We start from the raw sequence: 21686 nt of genomic DNA on the forward strand, positions 1-21686 counted from the left end.
AAGAGAATGAGACTGACAATTGTGTACAGAGTTGTCACTTTAATCTAATTCACAGACAAATCAAGACCACCCCATGATGTCACTGGCCCTCTTCCAAATGAAGGATGAATAAGTATGGGTAGAAGAGATACTTCTGCCATGAAAGGTCATAGAGTAGGTAGCTAAAGAGCCTAAATGGAACTCAGGTCCTTGGGCTCCAAATGCAGGGCCCTTTCCTTTGTGCCATGCAATGAACTATTAATGCCATTGTTAGTTACAGTAATGTCTATTCTTCTTGATAGTAGCCATTTACAACATACTGGTGGTAGAAGTTGCTCAGGAGAGGGGATTGGAGTAAATCTACTTGATATGATGGGGGTAGGGAGATGGGGCAGCATCCTCAAACTGGGTAGGAAGGAGGCTGTGGCTTATGCCCTATGCCTTTGATGAGTTGTAAGTGTCCTATGAAAAGGTCAGGGCTGATTGATCTTTCATGAGGACAACCAGCAAAATCAAAATTTGTAGGGATAAGGGTGAAGGTTTCATTAGCTAAGGCACCCAAAGAAGGATGAGGCCTGGTTTAGAAGCAGATAACTAAATCCTCACCCATTCTTCACCCCCCCCCACCCCACCCCCCGCACTCCCCACTCCCACCAGACAGCTTCCACCATCGCAACCCCACCGTCCCCTTTGCATCGGCAGTCAAAAAGTCCCGGCTGCCAAACGCCCTCCCCTTTAACTGGAGCGCTGCGCCGGGCTCCGGCAGTGGCTGGAAAGCTCTGGGGAGTCGGAGCATCCATCCCCTTGCAGTAGCAGCAGCAGCACCCGCGGCAACAGCGGCAGCAATAGCAGAAGCAAGCATCAGCTGCTGCTGCAGCCTCCCCCTCCCCGCTTCTCGCGGCCCGAGCCGGCGGCGTGCGCCCGGTCTAGGGGCCAGCGGGCAGGCTGAACGGCTCGGATGCGGAGGCGGGGAGGGGGCCGGCGTGGCTGGGCCAGGCCGGCGGGACCGAGCCGCTGACAGGAGAGCAGCACTGCAGCAGCCGGGGGGGAGCTGGGGACGCCGCGCCCGGCTGTGGGCTGCGAGGCGGCGCTGGCTCTTGCCTCGTCCAGCTAGTGCTCAGTGCCCGCTGCGGCCCCGGCGGGCGGCCGGGATGGAAAGGGAGCGGGGGCGCCGGCGGCTAGGGGCTGTCAGCTCCAACCGGGGCTGAAGGCTCTCGTCCCTCGAGGGGCTCCCCGGAGCGAGGGGTACCCAGAAAGATAGCAGACGGTCACAGGAAGAGAGGCGAGGTGCACCGAATTCCTCTCCCTCTCCCGTGCCCAGGGCCGCGCGGAGCTTCCCAGCCCAGCTGTGGGCAGCTCCCGAGGGCTCCGTGCCCCTTTATTGCCTTTCCCCTGCCCCCGTTGTCGGGCTCTGAGCCCCGGTCCCTGCCAGGATGAGGAGGTTGCGGCGTCTGATACACCTGGTTCTTTTCTGCCCACTGACCAAAGGCTTGCAGGTAAGGCTGGGCAAGAGGGGGCACACTGATGGCCAGAAGTTTGGGAGGGCGGGGGAAGGGTAGTTGGCCGGTTCCCAAGTGTGGGTCGGGGTCGGGGCTGGGCAAAGAGGGAAAGGTCGCCACCGCTAGGCAGGGACCGTCAGATGGGCTACTTTCAATATTTGCTGGGGCCACTCTATGGCGTGTACTCTGTGCAAAAGGAAAGTCATCAATCAACCATAGGATTTCCTTAGTTCTCCACCTTCCCAATCCACCCACTCCCCTCCCCCAAGTTGGTATCACCCGGGAGATTGGGTACGCCAAAGTTGTTTGTTCTTATTCCTTTCAGGAAGGGAAAATAAGGAAGGTACATTCCACACTCCCTTCTGCTCCACCCCCATCCGTGGCTAAGTCTTTGTACCCCCTGCCTTTTCCCAAGCTGTGTAGCCTTGTCAGTCTGCCCAGCCCCACCCCAACCATGATTCTTCCTCAGGCCAAGAAGTGAGGAGGGCAAGCCATCACATACGCTTTTCTGCTGTCCCCTACCTAGGAGCTAGATTCTGGACCCAAACAGCTGATGGGAAAGATACCTCAGGCCAAAATGGAAATCCTGCCCTCTGCCAGGTTAGACACCTTTCCCAGGCGGGGTAAAGGGCACAATTATTCATTGGCAGCCTAGAGTCCTCTAGGTTTTGGAGAGATGCTTCTTGCCTCTCACATACTTGCTCTCATGTTTCTTGCTTCTCATTCAGTAGAAATTCTGCTTTGTTTTTAGAAAGGGAATCTGTGTTACATTTCATCCAGGCAGAAGACTGGACCCTTAGCACAGGCATTGCACAACTCTAGCTCTTTCTTTCCCTCTGGATTAGCTTGTAAGTGGCATTGAAAGAACAGGTTCTCGAGGTGGGGGTTGGGGCAGGGAGAGAGGAGGGAACAGAAAAATAATTGCTGCCATTTGGTTACTTTTACTCCTAAAGACTGAGGTCAAGTCTATGTTGATAGGTGAGGAGGAAGAGAAAGGAAATGATTTGAGAAAATAATTGTGAGGTGTAAAGAGCACAGAAATTGAAGAAGTGTCTCCTACTTACCCTAAGTTTGACAGAGGGGTGGATTGTGTGTTACAGGGATCTGGTGCTTTAAATAGGCAGAATTCACAACCAGAAAGAGGGCAAATGTCCTTTAATATTTAGTGTCTTCCCACAAAAAGGGGTTTGAAGTTGTCTAATTTTTTATTCACTGAATCCTCAAGATAACTAAATAGTCAGAAATCAGTCCAACTAAGCAGGGTTGGGGGAGAATGTTTATAGGTTAGTTGCAGTGATAAAGATCAATCTAATATCTTTTGTATTATATCTCATGTATGATTGATACCATATTGCTTCCCCTTTCATTGAGTGGGGGATGGGTTGAAGGGAGAGAGAATTTAGAACTCAAATTTTTTTAAATGCTAAAAATAATCAAATGATAAATTATTATTATTATTAAATATAAAGATCAGTTTGGTTTTCTGACTTGGATGAAGATCTAAGACCATGGAGGAATGATTCTGGCCAGTAACAGATAGGCCTTCCTGGCATACACATGCCTACTGCTTCTCCTTCTGTTTAGGGAAGAGAATAGGGTAGAGATATAGTGGGATCCAAGGGCCCTTTTTTGTGCTCCAGATCTGGGGAGGGGAGTAGATATGTCTGAAGGCTTTCCCCTTCTCCATTTTACTGTTTTTTGTTCAAAGCAGCTAACATCAAATAAAATGTGCATTCTCATATACACTGTAGTAGAGAAGCAGAAGGAGAAGCAGACTTATACATGAAATTGTAAATCTTTATTATCTAGAGATTACTTTTCTTTCAAGTATATAATAAATTCAGTATGTAACTTTCAAAGCTGCCTTGCTTTATCAGTGATCCCTTTGTGGCCTTCCTTCTGTTTTCTTTCCACTTTTTTTTTTTTGGAAGAGCGACCTTATCCCTACCTTCCCTGTCCCTCCTGGTATCCCCCAATTTAAAATAAAAGGAAAATCAAAAGCTCATAATAAATCTGCAGTCAAGCAAAACAGAGCTTCATATTGGTCATGTGCAAAATAAATGTTTCATTCTGTATCTCACTGTCTTTGAAGGTTTTCCTTTGGAAAAATATCATGTTTATATCTATGCTGGGTTAATATATCAACAAGCATTTATTAATCACCTACTACATGTCAGGCATCATACAGAGCATTGGGGATATGAAGAAAAAGTCAAAAAACATCCCCTGCTTTCAAGGAGCTCACATTCTAATGGGGAAGGTGGCATGTACACAAATGGGTATATACAACTTACATAGAGAGTCTGTGGAAGGTCCCTTTAGAGGGGAAGATAACTGAGGAGACCTGGAAAGCCTGCTGTAGAGGGTACCCATTGCAGGAATGCTTTGAGGACTAAGGGAGAGGACCTGCCTGCTTATCTTCTGACCAGGAAGAGGCAGGCCTTCCTGGCATATACTTTCCCACAGCTTCTCCTGTTTAGGGAAGAGTTAGAGCTGAGTCTTGAAAAAGCTGGGGGTTCTAAGAATTAGATATGAAGAGAGAGAGCCAGGCATGGACAATGCAAAGGCACTGAGTGGAGAGATGAATTGGTATGTGTAAAGAACAGCTACCACCATTCTGGCTGTGGAGCAGGTAGAAAGGAAGAACATGTAAAAAGCCTGAAAGTACGGAATACTTCACACATTTTTAACCACAGCAGCCAAAATCTTGTCTGGCTCCAAGGAGAGTCAAAACTTCTCTCTAAAAAGAGCACTGAGGCTGATGGGCATTGAAAGCCTCATACTATGTCCAGGGCTGTAAAGGCACCAGGATACTTACTTAGGTAATTGAAGAGTCTAACAGCTTCTGGGTCCTGAGAGCCAGTGAGACAATTTTGATCGCCTATTTCTTATTTTTTTTTTCTACCAGCCTCTGAGCTGCCAACTGTGTAGCCTGAATGGCATGGAAGTGAACTCTCTTGGCATGTGTGTTAGTGTGCTTCATTTTCTCTTTGGTATTTCCACCTCCAGTCTCACCCCAATAGATGGGGGCTACAGGAAGAACTGTTTGCATAGGTTTGAGGACTAAGGGAGAAGACCTACCTGCTCATCTTTTTCCCTGGAAGGGAAGCTGTATATATATATACTGGATATGATTCTGCCTGAATTGGTAGCCCGAGACTTCAGGCTACCAATGACTCTTTGCCATATGAAGCAAGGACCTTGAAGGAGTTAAAACCTTATAATTTTCTGCCACTTTGGACACTGGCTTTCTGGGCCCCCCTGTGTGAGGCAAGAGGATTGTGTTCCCAGGCTAGTGTCACCTCAGTGATAGTAGGGCTGAGGGAGGTGGAAGGGTTTGGTGGGCTGATTATCCCAGGCTAAGCCTAATTAACTCAGCCTCTGCTTCCATAATGCAGGACTTATGTCCTGTCAGGGAGAGGCCTTGGGGATGCAAGAGAGTCAGCTAGAGTTTCTCATCCCTCGGGAAAAACCAGCAGATAAGGAAAATACATGTGCTACAGCCTGGGAAGCCCCCCACCCTCTCACCCCTTCCCATGTTCAAGTCCTGCCTCTGCATTTCAAACCTGAGAAGGCAGACAAGTCTGAGCCTAGCCTGACAGGTAGAAGAAAGCTGTGGTAAGAGATAGAGAAGAGACCAGCTGCCAGGAAATGCAGTTTGGTGGTATGAAAAAACAGCCATGCTCCCCTACCCCCATCTCTTTACCCAGTTACAAGTGCTCCCTTACAGCTGGCTGTAAACCGAACACTTACCTAGTGCTTAGTCACTCCACAATAGAGGACAAGCCTGAACCCTCAGGAACACCCAGATGTGCCTTTGAAGAAGCTACAATCCATGCATGCTAAATTCCCATTTCCTTTGGGGCTCTGACCACTGCCAGGACCTGAATTCCAGGCCTCTCTCTGGCCCCCCCAGGAGAAGGGGTACAGACCTAACCCATGTGAATCTTGACCCAGGATGGGATTTCTTCCTGGTCCCAGTCTGCCCAGTTTTGAATCTCAGCAGCCCTGGGGTTTTTTGCCACTTTCCTTGGAAGAAAGCCGGTCCCCTAATCAAATGGCTGGCTTTTCTGTCTTCTGGATCATTAGCCACCCCTTCCAATTCTTGCTTCATATCATGTTCTCCTCTGGCATTGTTCACAGTAACCACAGGGATGTTAGCTCAGCTTCTCTCTCCTTGATCAGTTTCCCAAACCTCCTGAATCTCATTCATTTGTCTAAAAGGCATCACCGAGTGCCAACGAATGTACAATACTGGATTGGTTTTAGAGAGGGTGGGGTATAAAGAAGAGGACTGTCCTAGTCCCTTAAAAACTCTGCCCACGTGCTTTGGTTTCAATCGCCTCCTTGACATTGTGCTCAGACATGAAGACGCAGGTCCTCTTTTACCCAGGATTGTCAAGATGTCCTTTGTATAGAGGTACATTTCTTTTGGATTCTGACATTAGGAAGTGCCACTGAAAATAGAAGAAATAAAAAGGATTCTTTCTCCTCCACATAAAATTCTGATTTAAGACTCTTCCCCACAGTTTCCCACTGATAATTCCCAGGATTCATCTGGCACAAGATTTGCCCAAAGAGACACTAACCAACAATGGACAACAAGTTATAGAGTTAGTTAATTGAATCCAATTCCCTCATCATATAGCCAGGGAAACTGAAGCTCAAATGGCTTCTCCAAAATCCTGTGGGAGGTTAGTAGTAGAGCCAAGAATATCTATGTTTTCTTTTCCCTGTCAAGGTGTCTTTTCTACTTTCACCTAAAATGCCAGGACTTTCAGAAAAGTTAAGTCAATAAGCATTTATTTAGTGCCTACTGTCTGCTGGGCCCTTTGCTGAGGATGCAAAGAAAAGCAAAAACTCTGCTCTCAGAATCTTTTGGGAGAGTCGGCACACCAAAGAGCTACGTGCAAATAAGATACATACTAGATAAATTGTACGTGTCTCTCAGAGGGAAGGCACTCAAAGAAGAAACATCTACTTGGGGATATGGAATCTGCTACATTCTGTTTTCTGATGTAACCAGAGGGACTTGATCCTTGACAGAAAATTCCATCCATTACATAGTGAGAAAGGATAGACGCATTGGTGTGCAGGAGGCACCTTGGAGATTATTACATTCTCAGTACAAGCATTTGCACTGTGGAAATAGGCAAATGCTACAAATTGGGGCATGATTTATTATTTTGTTGATTGCTTAGGCTTAAGAAAGTGATGGAGAAATTTTTCTTAATGTAGATTAATCTTAAAGGTATGTGGTTACATTCCCCACCCTGGAGATCCAGTTGTTAAATATTTACCAGTATGCTACTAGAGAGAAGGCATAAATATAAACAATATTAAAAGTCCTTAAAAACTATGAAACTTCAGGCAGTTAGTTCCCCACTCCACACCAGTAGCTCATTGTTTCGATTTTTATTAATGTTTTAAAAAACCCTTACCTGATACTATGGATTCTAAGACCAAAAAGCAAGCAAGGGCTAGGCAATTGGGGTTAAATGACTTGCCCAGGGTCACATAGCTAGGAAATGTCTGAATCCAGATTTGAACCCAGGTTCTCTTGACTCCAGGCCTAGTGCTCTTCCACTGTGCTATCTAGCTGCCCCAAGCTCATGCTTTTAGCCAATTGGAAGTCAGATTGTAATTCATTAAAAAAAAAAAAAAGTTTCACCAAATCCCAAAGCCTCTATATCTCTTGCTTTCCTGTTTTTCGAGAGGATAGGATCATGTGGAAGCAGGAATTAGTGCTCATGAAGATGGTGGGGTTGTTGATAATAATAAGCACTGAGTGTTGAATCCTAGTGGCATTTCTAGAATCTTCAAACAAGGCTGCTCCGTAGAGGACACACTTTGCCTTTGCTATGGGAAGCACACTCTGCTTCTGTTACCTACACACATCTTTGCTGATGCTGAGGGGGTGGGTGGGTTTGACTGCTAACATCCTCCCTGAAACTGAAAATAATACTGCTAGGGATTTACCTAGCACCTTTTCCTTAGAGCTCCTGGCACACACACACATATCCTGTATCTACAATCTCCTACATCCCCACAGATGTTGAATTTCAACCTTTGGCAGAGATGACTCAGCACCCCAAGAAGAAGGGGAGGAGGAGGCAATGATTCAATTTTCCCATAAGGCAGACACAGGAAAGGTTAAGAGACTTGTCCAAGGTCACATAGGGCTTGAAGTCAGATCTCTTGCCTCTCCCCCAACTGACTCATTCTACCTCTGGCAGGTGCACAAGAGAGAGAAAATAATTTTGATTGCAGGCTCTAATGAGGGGAACTGAAACCAGAATCAAGGTTTCAGGCCACCCAATGTTGGCCATCAAGTTATACTGCCTTCCCCAAAATGTCATTTGGGGAACTTTACAGTAGAAAGTGGCATCATCTTGCTTTATTTCTTCTATCTGCTCCTGTCATTTAGGCATCCTTAGGATTTAGAGATCAGGCCTGTGATTGGCAGGGAAGTCAAGCTCTGGGTTTATCAGAAGAGCAGGTAGGGCCCAGTGGTAGGTCAAAGAACTGGTGTTCCCTAGCCCTCTAGGGGGAAGCCCCAGCCTCAGGCATCATCAGAACATGATACTTTGGCCAGGTGCTGCTGGAAGAACAGAGGTGGTTTTTCTTTGGGACTCAAGTATTTCAGTCTAAGAAAGTCTGAGGCTTTTTCATTTGACAAGCCCTCTGTGTAATTAGATTCTCCCTTTGGCAGGTATCAGTCTAGGGCACAGTTTCTGGGATAAGGCTGGCCCACAATGGTATACAGTGATTTGCATGTGGGGACTTGGAATGAGCTTCCAGTTGGTTCATGATATAATTCCCCCAGGTCTCATGTATTGGGATGGGAGGAGGGCATCTAGTAAGTGGATACCCGATACCTTTACACAGAGAACAGATTGCTGGGAAACTCAGTTTGCCCTAGTTACTGCAGCAAGGAGGGCCTAAAGCTGATTTCCAAATGACGAGCTAATCCTGAAGGTCCTTCTTTTTAATTTCTATCAAGGACAAGCCAATCTTCCTTTCCCCTAAACCAAAAATTCCTTGAATAGGAAAAGTCCAGCACATTACAGATATTTCCCTTATGGGCTGGAGTAGTAGCTATCTGGGAGTTTGCTAGGGAGAACTTGGCTCTGATTCTAATAAGGCATGAAAAATCCATAGCCATATAGTAAAGAGTTGACTGTATAGTCCTGTATGTTCAAACAGCCATTTTTTTTCTTTTTACAGAATCGTCTTCCTGGCATCAAGGTGAAATACCTCTTCCTGGCATGGCTGGGCATCTTTGTGGGAAGCTGGGTGGTGTACATGCATTACTCCTCATACTCAGAACTCTGCCGAGGGCATGTCTGTCAAATGATCATTGTAAGTGCTGCTTTTCCCCTCTACCTTTGCAATTCTCCTGAGCTTTCTGTGTGTGATAGGCAACAAGGAAGAAGAGGATGGAACTGTGTTAAAAAATATTGGATCCATTTCACTTGTGTTCTAAATATAATTTCACCTGGTCTATAGGCAGCTGCCCTCCCTGGGAAGACAGATGATCTTTGACTATGGTTTTGTTCAGTCTCTTGTACTGGAGTGATTTGCCATTTCCTCCTCTGGTTTATTTTCCAAATGGGGAAATGGAGACAAACAGGGTTAAAATGACTTGCCCAGGGTCACACAGCCAGTCTCTGAGGCTGGACTTGAACTCAGATCCTCCTTACTCCAACTCCAGGCCAGGTACTCTGTTTACTTCACCACCTATGCATGGGGCAGGATCCATCATCATCATCATCATCATCATCATCTAGCTATGAGATCTTTTGCATACAAAAGGTTAAATAGAACTCTAGACATTGATTTTCTCACTTGAGAAATGAGAAAATTGAACAAAGGGACCTTTTTTCAGGTACTTCTGGATTCTAATATTCTATGAGATGAGACTGTGTTTTCAAGTCCTCAATCAATGAAAGCACCTCATCTTTCTTGACTGGAGAAGCAGCTGAGTCATTGAACAGTGTGTGGGGAGAGAGAGGAACAGGAAGGAATTGGATGCTATCAGGACTGACTCAAGGTAGATTTGGAAGCTAAACACTTCAGACCTGGAGGGACAGGATCAAGGGAGGGAATGAGTTGGAGAGAAAAGGAAAGAAAGAGAGGCAGAGATAGAGACCCAAAGAGACAGAGATACTGGCTCCTTCAAAATCTAGGCCAATGGACTTAATTTTAATTTCCGGCAAATTTCTAGCAGCTATCATTAAAAAGACAGTTTCTAAATATTTAAAAGGGAAGCAGAGAACTGTAAAAAAATGCATGGATTTATCCAAAATGGATCCTCTGTAGATAGAACATACTTGGATTTTGCTATGGAATTGAATATGACATCCACGTGGGCTACATGATCATAAAAGGTTGGTTTGTTTGTTCTTCCCAGACCAATGATTTCATTGGTTTAGGAAACTCCCAGAGAGGCAACTTTCTTTACTAAAGCAGATCAGCAACTTACCACAGTTGATCCTCTTGGTGGATTGCCTGGGGCACTGTGAGGTTAAGTAACCATTGCAGTACTCCTCCAGCCAAGTCAGTAACTCCAGCTTGGCATTTGAAAGCAATAAGGTGATTGTGGGCCATAAAATACAATAAAAACAACTTTACTTATGATGAGATTAAAAAGGAAGCAATTACTAATTAAATTCAAATAAAAAGCTGCTCCCCACAGCAGTCCACAATATTCACTTAGGAAAACATCTTACTGAAACTTCTGGGGCACCAATTTGCCATGGGCTGGCCCTTTTCTGTCTCTGGGGCCACCTAAGAGCCATTTTTCAGGGATGAACCTGTTCATATATGACTTTGATTCAAAGACTTTTGAGGTCCTTTTGAGGTTGGATAGTCAGGGATTCTGCTTACTTTTGCTATGAAGCCCCAGTACTTGAATGTTGTCCCTAGTCCGCTCCCGTCTCACATCATGTTCTAGGCTCTGTGTCCTGAAACTGAAGCTTTTCATCTACCTTTCTCCTCCCTAGAGGGGGCCAGGCTAACCCCTTAGAGAGGTAATAAGCATTCGTATAGTGCCTGTGGCACAGTGGATAGAGCACTGGCCTTGGAATCAGTAAGACTCATCTTCATGAGAGTTCAAATCTGGGCTCGGATACTTACTAACTGTAAGTTAGACCCTGGGCAAATCACTTAACTCTGTTGGCCTCAGTTTCTCATCTATAAAATGAGCTGGAGGAGGAAATGGCAAACTACTCTGGTACCTCTGCCAAGAAAACCCAAAAATGGCATCACAAAGAGTAGGACATGACTGAAATGTCTTAACAACAACTATGTGCCATAATTTGATGCTCCTGACAGTCCTATGAGGTAGTATTTCCAGCTTATACCTGAGGAAACTAAGGTAAACAGAAGTCAAGTGATTTGACCAAGATCACACAGCCAGTAGATGTTTGGGGTCACATTTGAACCCAGGTCTTTCAGATTCCAGGCCCAGTGCTCTATCCTTTGCTACACTTAACCTCTTACTGGATATTAATGGAAACTGCAGTTTAAAGAATGTTCCCCAAGCTCCAGCCTCTTGATAACATCATCTTTCGCCATTTAATTAAAGAAGCTTAGTCTAGCATAGCCTTCCTGACCCTCTTTCACCCACACAAGGAAGTGGAGAAATCTGAAGTCAGTTTGCCATTGCCCTGGCTCAAAGGAAGCTTTAGTTGACAGACAGAATCTCCCTCAAGTCTTGCATAGACTTGGAAAAGTGAGGGACCTGGAGGTGGGGTGGAAATTTTGTGGCTTAAGAGATTTAAATGGGCAGCTCCATGGCTCAGACAGCAAGGGGGTTGGGTTTGGGGCTGGAACAAGGTCATCTGATGTCAGTGCTTACCAGGGTCCAGCAAAGGAACACAGAGCAGTGCTAGGCTGAGGCACATGCTTACTGCAAGTTTTCTTGGTGTTTATTAATAGACATAATTACAGAGAACACTTAAAAAAAATCTTCCAACCCAGATGCTAACCAGCTCTTTCCATTTCCCCCCTCCCGCCCCCCCCCCAGCACTGCAGACTTCCTACCTGCTAAGGGCAAACCTACTTAGCATTCACCCCATTGCTGTAATTAGTGGAAAATCAGGGATTTCACATGGCATGGTAAGCATAAAGAAGACTGGGCAGTAATGTGATGCATCAGGCACAAACTGAGTGTTTGCTGCTGCTTCTCCACCCCCCTTCCCTCTCTGCCTGCTTTCAGCAGCCAATAAGCACCATAGAAATCTCTGTGGGGGACATAATGTGATGAGAAAAGCCACTCTGAGTACCTCGGGCTGTTGGAGCATGGGTATAGGGATCTGGGGGTGGGGGGATGCTATGCAGGTGTCCCCAGACACTAAAATGCAGCTTCTTTGATGAAGGTCAGAAAGTTGAAGGTGAGGACTTGACCACAGGAATCCCATAGTTACCCTCTGGCTCTTGGTTGTAACTTATGAGAACCTGAGTTAGATTAGGGATACCCGAATTGGAGTTGGGGGAAGGAGGGAGGGAGGAAGACAGGGAGATGGGAGAAAGGGAAGGAGGCTGAGCAGATTTGAGAAAATGTCAGAATCTGTCATCTGGCTGTCAAATAGAGTTCTCCATCTCAGCTGGGCAAGCCCATGAGCTGTTTAATACAAAGAGGGGTTGGTTAAGGGGAAAGAGTGAGAAAATGAACGCGAAGCTTTTTCCATTTAATTTGTTGGTTGATAAACATTTATTAAATGCTTACTGTGTACCAGGCAGTGAGCTAAGGGCTGAGGATATGAAGAAATACAAAAGACAGTCACTGCCCTTAATCTAATAAAAGAGACAATATGTAAACAACTTAGTACAAATAAGCTATAAACAGGATAAATACAAATTAATTAAGAGAGGAAAAGCACTAAATTAAGGGGAGATTGGGAGAGACTTCCTGTGGCAAATGGAATTTGTAAGGGGTAAAAAGGAGTTTTGATTGGGTAAATATTAAAAGGTTGGTCGCCAGGGGATTGAACAATTATTAGCCCCCAGTTAAAGAATAACCTCAAGTTAAAATGACTTTTATGGAAATTTATTTACAAGTGAGAAGAGGAAATAGAAATAAGGAAATAAGAGAGAGGATAAAATAAGATAATCTAACACAGTAGGTAATTTGCTCTGATCCCTAGTTCAATCCAGGTAGACCTAATTAACCCTCAGCCCAGGGAAATCTGGCCTTGATCCCAAGGTCGGGCCTCGAAGGCGAATGAAGCAAAAGCTTCAGCTATAGAGTATTAAAAGGAAGTTCCTTAAGAGAAGTTCAGGAAGATTCAATCTTAACACTCACCACATGGAACAGTCTCAACAGATCCAGACCTCTTCCAACTCCAGTCACAAACCAGAAGAAGAGAACCCAGCTGACTGAGGTCTCTTTTTAAAGGGGCCTCTTTTGTGTCACTTCCTGTGGCTTCCTCTTAGTTTGTGCGTCCAATCACAATGGACAATTTTCTTAGGCTTGCCCAGGAGGCAGTCAGTAAATTCTGATTTGTTACTCTAGCACACCTGGGTTACAGACCACCCAACTTGCTCGTTAAATGGAGATGTTTTCACCTTTGGTGATTAAATCTAAAGATGGGCAAGGTAGATTTAATCTTGTTATCACAAATTTTAGTATAGACTTAAAGGAAGCCAGGAAAGCCAGAAGAGAGATTTAATTATTACTAAATGCTAATAATCCCAGACTGCTTCGTTGGAAACCCAACTCAATCACCACTTTCTTCCTTGGTATTCCTCAACTGTTAGAGCTTCCTCCTCTAAAAGTGCCTGAATCTTGCATGCATACACACACACACACACACACACACACACACACGTTATTTCCTTTGTTAGCATATAAGCTCTTAGGAGTAACTAAATAGCTCAGTGGATAGAGAGATAGAGAGCCAGGCCTAGAAACAGGAAGTTCTGGGTTCAAATTTGACCTCAGATATTTCTTAATTCTATGACACTTGGCAAGTCACTTAACCTCAACAGTCTAGCTCTTATCACCCTTCTGTCTTGGAACTTATACTCAGTATTAATTCTAAGTCAGAGGGTAAGGGTTTTACCAAAAAAATTAAAAGAATATAAGCTCTTTTGGGGGAGGCTTTCTTGGTATTTTTCCTTGTATCTCCAACACTCAACACAGTGGCTGACCCATAGGAAACCCTTAATAAAGGCTTGTTGGTTGATTGAATTAATGTCCATAATTGCTTTGGTTCCCTTCAAATGGAGGCATGGCTGACAGTGAATTACTGCCCAGTTAGTTCAGTGAATAAGATGTCTAATCCTCATGTCATTATACTTCACAAGATTATATTTATAAAATTACAAAATCAGAGTTTTTGTCACATTTTCTAGTTGTGTGACCACGAGGAAGAAATTTAACTTCTCTGAGCCTCAGCTTTCTCATTCGAAGTATGAGGAAGAAAGTGCTTTGCAGACCTTGAAGCAGGAACCTAGATAAAATAGATCAAGTACCTGGCCTCTGGAGTCAAGGAGACTCATCTTCCTGAGTTCAAATCCAATCTCTGAAACTTACCAGCTGTGTGACCCTGGGCAAGACACTTAACTCTGTTTACCTCAGTTTCTTCTTCTGTAAAATGATCTGGAGAAGGAAATGGTTAACCAGTCCTATATTTTTGCCAAGAAATATCCAAATGGCAAAAATATGACTAAAACAACTGAAGAACAACAAAAAACCTTGAAGCATTTTCTAGAAAAACAAGCTATTAGTGGTATCTGGCAGTCCATTCCCAAAGCTGAGGACATAGCCCCATGTACAGTGATGCTCTTGGTAGATACTTGCCTCAGGCCTGTCCCAACTGGCTTCTAGAATGTGTGCTCTAAAGGAAATGCTAATCTTTGTTTTCCAGGACTCAAATACCATAGGGCCACTATAGGCCTCTCTCCTCCAGCAGAGCAGAGTACAAAATAGGTCATAGGAGGCGAATGAATGGTCAAAATGATAGAACTAGGTATTCTTAATTGTTCTGCCTTAGGTCTAGTAGGACAGATTTCCTGTCAGTAGAGTGTGTGGCTAATGGGTAGAGGGTTAGTTAAACAGGTGCTGATTGAAGAGAAGGAAGGGAAGGAGGGAGAGAGGGAAGGGAACGGGAAGAGAACATTGCCAAAGCACCCACCAAGGAGTCTCTGAGCACAATACAAGATATAGGTGATTGAAATGCTTTTAAAATCCCTCAAAATCCTCTCCTTCAGCTAGAAGGTGAAGTAGCCAGAGCGCTGAACCTGGAGTTAGGAAGCCTTGGGTTTAAATCTTGCCTCACACTAGGCTTCAACAGTCTGCCAAATGGGCTCCATGACAGTCCCAAAAAGAGCTAAAAATCCTTGATGTAGAGATTCTTCTCGAGTGGGTCAGGGCATGAGCACTCCATAATTAAGTCTCCCTTTGCTTCATGTCCAAGGAACAAATCAAGGACATGAGAATGAACCTGACTGGTGGTACAAAGAAACTATGTAATGGGTTTCCTAGTCCTTTCTGCTAAGCTGTTAAGGGCCCTATTTGCTTTGAATATATTTTGTATAATGCATCTGTGTTGTTTTCCTATTAGAATATAAACTCTTCTAGGTTAGGTACTAGAATACCTTGCTTTTATCTTTGTACTCATCACATGTAATAGATGTTTAATGGATGCCTATTAAATTGAATTTCAATCTGTACGGGTGAATGGGTGCTCACATCCATAAGATCACAGATTTGTTGGCATTTTGGAATATGAGTTTATTAGGTCCTTTTCTAAGGGCAGATTTTGATAGGGATTGGTGAACATCTTGAACATCTGAGGCAATGGGGTAGACTTCTTTATAGTTTTGCCTAGATCTGATCCTGAATTCCTTCTTGAGAAGAGGTCGATGGCCCTAGCTAGATTGTGTGTGTGTGTGCATGGCCACTAAGCAGAAAGAGGACAGTCCATCTGCAGTTGAGGGCATTTGGTGGATGGTCTTCCAGTCACTGAATTAATCAATCTGTAAACATTTATTAAGCATTACTATGTTCCAGATCGTGCTAAATACTAAAGATACAAAGACAGAAATAAAAATAGTTCCTCTCTTAAGGAGGATATGTTACACAAGAAATACTTGTGTAAACGTCATCTTCTTGATGGTTGGTTCCTCTTGAAAATGAAATCAGTGTTAAAGGTGAGAGCCCTTTTCTTCTCTCCTGTGGGCATCTGGGCATACCAAGGGACTAAGGCTCTTCTTCTATGGCAGCTGAAGGGTTAAGCACATTCATTTTCCTAATCCCTGGCTAGACTCTATTGGATGCATGTTGGCTGGCATAGACAAAGCCTCTGAAGACAAGGTTTCCTGCATGTTCCATTTCAGTGCCAGAAAAGTGCATTATGAATCATGGTTTCCATAAACACAGAGGGAATTCACAGCACTGGGGGAAAACATCGTCAGTTTAGTTTTCCTTTGCCCAAGGGTCATTTGGCGAGTCAGAGATTTAGTCTCCACTGATGTCGTTCTATATCCAACTTGGCAGTGTCTGTTTGGCCCCATTGGCTCCATTGGCTCCCTCTTCCAGGCCTTTATGGCACACAGTGGAAACAGGAGAGTGACCAAACCACTGATACCATGACACCAAAGGACAGCAGAACTCGTGCATTTAAACTTACTGCCATATCACACTGAGACAAGTGAAAGACTGGTTACATAAGACCCCGAGTAGGAGAATCCCTGGACATTGGATGACTGGCTTGGCCAGACTTGAGCTATCATGTCCCCATCTCAAGTGCCAATATGTTATCCATATATTCTAGCAACTTCTGAAGACGTATCTTCTTTTTAGTCATTCTTCTTTTTAGTCACTGAAGAGCTGTGATTGTATAGTAGAGAGAATATCTACACCTGTGAATCCATGAAGCCTAAAACAATTGAAGTATTGATGTGTGCCAAAGACTGGTTTTATTAAGAGGAAGTGAAGGGCAGGGGGAAAAGATACTGATTAGAAGTTTGAGGCATTGATGTAATGACGAAGTTTTCATACAACTTGATTTGTGACTAAAGGCAAAATGGCATAGTGGTTTGTTGGCAGTTGCTATTGGGAGCTACTTGAATGATTATTTTCTTTGGATCCCCTAGTATTAGTAAAGACCAAATCTGCTTCCTGCTTCTAGATAATTGAATTTAGCAATGACTTGCTTTCCTGTGATACTTGGATGGACTGATTCTAAGGGCTTAGAGTTGCTTCACTGTCTAGCCCTGTAAATCTAGCCAGCACCTAGCTCTGAAGCTGAGGTCCAGTCCCTGGGCTTTTGTTATTCAGTTGTTTCATTGGGTCTGACTCTTCATGACCCCATTTGGGGTTTTCTTGGCAAAGATACTGAAGTGGTTTGCCATTTCCTTCTCCAGATCATTTTATGGCCAACAGGGTAAAGTGACTTGCTCAGGGTCACACAGCTACTAAGTGTCCGAGTCTAGATTTGAAATCAGGGCTTCTTGAACCTGGACCTGGCATTCTATGCACTGTGCCACGTCACTGCCACCTTCTCCTTTATTGAAGCAGCACAAGGCTTGTCTCCCTCTCTCTCTTTTGACTTATTTCTTCCTTTCTCTTTCCTTAAATTCTGGTACTTTGAACAGGACATTTCAGTTCCAGAAACATGCCGTCATAGCAACTGCTGATGTCCATTCAGGAATGCACCTAATAATGCATGCTTCAAACAATAAACGATTTTCACCCAATGGGAGAAAAGAACACAGTTGGGTTTTCTTCTTCCCTCATCCCAATTCAGCCCTTCCTTCTGTGTGTCTAAGAATCACAACACAGACCAAGGAGGTGGGGGGAAGGGAACGGTGCAGCTGGGCATAGGAGAAATCAAAGATCAGGAGTCTTTCCTTTGCCAGCAGACCCCCATTGGAAGAGAAACCAGATAGCTGTGAGATGCCATTCAGAGCTTGGGAAGGGGTGCTAATTGTTTTCTAGGTCTTGATTTAATTACTGTTAAAAGTTTCTTCCTTTTTCTCTACCTTGGAGAAGGGAAAACTGAGTGACAGCAGGGAAGGATGTTCCTAGGGGTTATTCCATATTTTCTGATCTAAATAATATTGAGATAATAATGAGTTTATATATATATACATAATATATATTATATATAATTATAATGTACTTTGCAAACCTTAAAGTGTTATATAAATGCTAGTTATTATTGTTACTATTATTGAATATAGCTATTTATCCCATGAGTCAGCTTTGTAAAGAGTGCTGAATATGGAGTCACAGGACCTGAATTTGAATCTTGATTCTGCCATTTATTACCTTTGCAACCTTGGGCAAGTTACCTAAGATCTTTGGATCAGGAACTACCTAAGAAAGGCTGGGCTGGGTCTCAAAAGATCTTCTTCCCAACTCATACATCTGCTTCTAGGCATTCCAGAAAGCCTGACATGTTTTTAAATATTTCTAGTCATTACCTCCTTCCGTGACCTGATTTAGTGCCATTTTATCTCTAAAATGCCTCTAAAAATGTCCAGTGATGATGGTACTTAATCCACCATCATTAGGGCGAATAGTTTAGTAATGGGGTTGAGCTGTACAAAGCCATTTCTACTCTCTCACCCAATTCCCCTTATGATCTCTACCCCCAACCCGCCCTAGCCCATACCTTCTAAGACAGAAAAGTGGCAAGGGCTAGGGCAACAGTTAAGTGACTTGTCCAGGGTCACACAACTGGGAAATATGTGAGGTCGGATTTGAACCCAGGACCTCCTGTCTCCAGGCCTGGCTCTCTATCCACTGAGACACCTAACAGAAAGACAAACTTCACTGGCTTCTAGTCAATTAGCATCCTTTATAAACCAATGCCTGCAACATCCAGCTTCTCAGCTTCTTATGCAGTCAGTTAGTGAAACATTTAATAAGCACCTACTATGTTATGTAGTCATTGGACTAAGTGCTTGGAATACAAAAAAAGGCAAAAACCAATTCCTGCTCTCAAAGAGCTCATAGTATAATGGAGAAGACAAAACAAATGACTATATGCTATCTATCTGAATTTATGGTATGTTATATACATATAATATATATAATATTGTATACTTAGAAGCTTATGCTTTTGTCTAACCTATATCTCTTTTGCTGCTACTTGAACAGGGAGAGTTGAGAGTTATATCATATGATATATGTAATGCAATGATATCATATACTATTTCTACATTATATAGTATGATATGCTCCCAAATATCTCTATATGACAAATTGAAGATAATCGGTAGAGGGAAGGCACCAACATTAAGGGGGATGGGGAAAGGCTTCTTGTAGAAGATGGGATTTTACTGGATCTTAAAGGAAGTCAGGGAAGCCAAGAGGCAAAGATGTGAAGGGTGAGCATTTCAGGCAGGAGGGACAGCCAGAGAATATGCCTAGAGCTCAGAATTACAGTATCATATTTAAAGAACAGTCAGGAGGACAATGTCACTGACGAACAGAGACTATAGTGGTGGTGGTGGTAGGGAACTCTTGTTACCTTCACTCCTCTCCCATTTGAGCACAGTCCAGTCTCTTCATTTACTGGTAAGAAAAAAAGTCCAGGGAACTGACTTGCCAAAGGTCATAGAGCTTATTAGTAGCAGCACTGGAATGAAAAGCCAGGTTTTCTAACTTCTAACTCACAAGAATTTGGGGGGAAATAAGTTATACAAGTATTTTAATGGTAAATTATTTTGCTTTGTAATAATTTTAAAATGTTTCTCCCTTCCCTTCCCAAAGAACCATCCCATGTAAGAAAAAGAAGACAGTTAAGCAAAACTAAGCAATATAATATGGAGCCATATTCAGTCTCATATTCGATATTTCACACCCATAATCCTCTACCTCTGCAAAGAAGGGAGGGAGGTGTGTTTTTTTAATTTGGGGGAGGCACAAGTTTGAATTGAATAATTTCAGTGTTCAATTTCTATTGTTTTGTTGTTTCTGTTTCCTACTTTGTAGTCAATGTGAATATTATTTTCCTGGTTCTCTTTAACTTCATTTTGCATTCGTTTATATATCTTCCTATATTTGTTGTTTCTTTCTTTTTTTTTTTTTTTAAATAAAAATCCTTACCTTCCATATTGGAGTCAATACTGAGCAAGTCACTTTACCCCAACTACTTATCCCTTGCCCCTCTTCTGTGTTAGAACTAATACAAGGACAGAAGGTAAAGGTTAAAAAAAAAAAAAAAAGATTATACACCCTTTTGGTATTTAAACTGTGGAGTCCTTTTTGACTCATTTGTTCCATTCCAAGTAGATTTTTTTTTTTTTTGCTTAAGGTTCAAGAGTTGAAATCAGGGAGGCAAATTCCACTTGCCCTGGGACTTATCACCTAAGAAATAGCACTTTATTTTTAGCTTCAGCATTATTATCGATTTCAGGAAACTAACACCTGAGGAGCATGCCTGAAATGATAATCATGTTCATCATAATACTCAAATTGTATTTATTTCTGCAGAATTTTCTGTCCTAAGTGTGTTCAGAAATTTTTATTTAATATTAGGATTTTTTTTTTGGAGGAGGGGAGTTGGGGACAGAGACTGGATCTGTGACTTCACTAAAGGAAAGAATTCTTAATGTGGAAACAACCTCCTGTGATGTAGCTTATCATCTCTTCTACCATGTATGATCTTGGAGAGTTGATTGGGCGCCAGCAGGTTAAGTGGCTTGTGGGTGCTTGCACAGCTGATAGGTATCAGGACTAGACCCTACATCTTTCTGACTTCCACACCAGCCCTCTATTCGCTGTGTTATCATACTGCCGTCTTCACACTAGATCCTTTAGACTAGTGATGGGCAAACTTTTTAAAGAGGGGGCCAAAGGAAAGGAAATGCTCATCTGTCACTCTGTTTCTAAGGCAACTCTTTCGAAGTTTCATTGTATTGTATCCTACTCATTGTATTCGTCAGATTAGAAATAATGTCGTGGGGCTGGATAGAACATTTCAGGGGGCTGCATCTGGCCCTCAGACCATAGTTTGCCCATCGCTGCCTAGGCAATAGAGATATGGAAAAAGAAACCCTTGAACCCAATTGCTTAGTGTAGGGATGAATTTCCCTTTCTGAGAAATGAAGATCTTTTGTCTGTGCTAAAAGGGGCATCTCTTATCTTTTTTTGGCACCTGTTTCTACATTCTACTCTAAAGTTAAGGACTATCCTACTAGCTTAAATAATGTGCTCAATGAGGCATCTGTATTTCCCCTTTGACCAGTCCACCCAGTTTGATCAGAGTTAGGATTCCAACCACCCTGCACACTCTTATCCAGGCTAACCAGGGATGGGTAGCACATTTTCACGGACAAGACTTTCCATGGGATAGGAGGTGAAATCTGTGGCCAGGAGCTTGTATGAGTTTGTTGGCTCGAGGAGGATTGAATCTCTGCCTTTAGTCTTACCAGGATCAAGCAGGAGTAAGCCAGGCTTTTGTGGCTCTTTTCTGAACCCCCCATAGCATTCTATTATTACTCTTTTGGCTATCCTTAGCCATCTCCCTTGCTGCATCGGGAAAGATAATCTATTCTAGGACTCCCAGATGTCTTACTACACAATCATTTATATCTCAGTAAGTGAATGGCTAGCTATTAGGGCCAAGACTTCTTGGCCTGTGTCCCACCTTTCTACCAGTTCAGCTTTGTTTCTGTCAGGACTGCCCAGCTCTTGACCTTATGTTTTTTGGAAAGGAAAAAGAAGAGAGAGATTGATTTCTCCTTAGTTTAGCACTGTCTATGGATAGCAAGCTCCCAGAAGCAAGTACTTGTTAATCTTAGTAAAGGCAGTGGAAAAGCCCTTATATAGTGGTAGTTTTCACAAATAGAAGTTCTATGCCATAAGCAATTATTATTATTATTATTATTTTAAACCCTCACCTTCCATTTTAGAATCATTACTGTGTATTGGTTCCAAGTCAGAAGAGTGGTAAGGGCTACGCAATGGGGGTTAAGTGACTTGCCCAGGGTCACATAGCTGGGAAGTGTCTGAGGCCAGATTTGAACCTAGGACCTCCCATCTCTAGGACTGGCTCTCAATCCACTGAGCTACCCAGCTGCCACCTAGTTCCCCCCCCCCAAGCAATTATTAAACACCCATTATATACATGGTGGGCTTAATGGTAGAAGCTGGGCATTCCAAAGTAGAAACAAAATAGTCCATGGCCTCAAGAAACTTACATTCTACCTAGCAACAAGCAAAGTAACTTGGGGAGCAAGGAGGAC

The 21686-nt window shown here is 43.4% G+C and overlaps 1 protein-coding gene across 1 annotated transcript in view; it reads left to right on the forward strand.

Annotated features, from left to right (window-relative positions):
• Window positions 1–1269: 1269 nt before the first annotated feature.
• The window catches only part of DIPK1B (divergent protein kinase domain 1B), a 40074-nt gene continuing 19657 nt past the window's right edge, over window positions 1270–21686 (forward strand). Inside the window, exons 1-2 of the mRNA XM_044661275.1 lie at window positions 1270–1475; window positions 8706–8840. Coding sequence (XP_044517210.1) covers window positions 1413–1475; window positions 8706–8840 — 198 coding nt within the window. The 5' untranslated portion in view covers window positions 1270–1412. The remainder of the gene's footprint in view (window positions 1476–8705; window positions 8841–21686) is intronic.

The sequence above is a fragment of the Gracilinanus agilis genome, chromosome 2, assembly GCF_016433145.1.
Source record: "Gracilinanus agilis isolate LMUSP501 chromosome 2, AgileGrace, whole genome shotgun sequence".
Lineage (NCBI taxonomy): Eukaryota > Metazoa > Chordata > Mammalia > Didelphimorphia > Didelphidae > Gracilinanus > Gracilinanus agilis.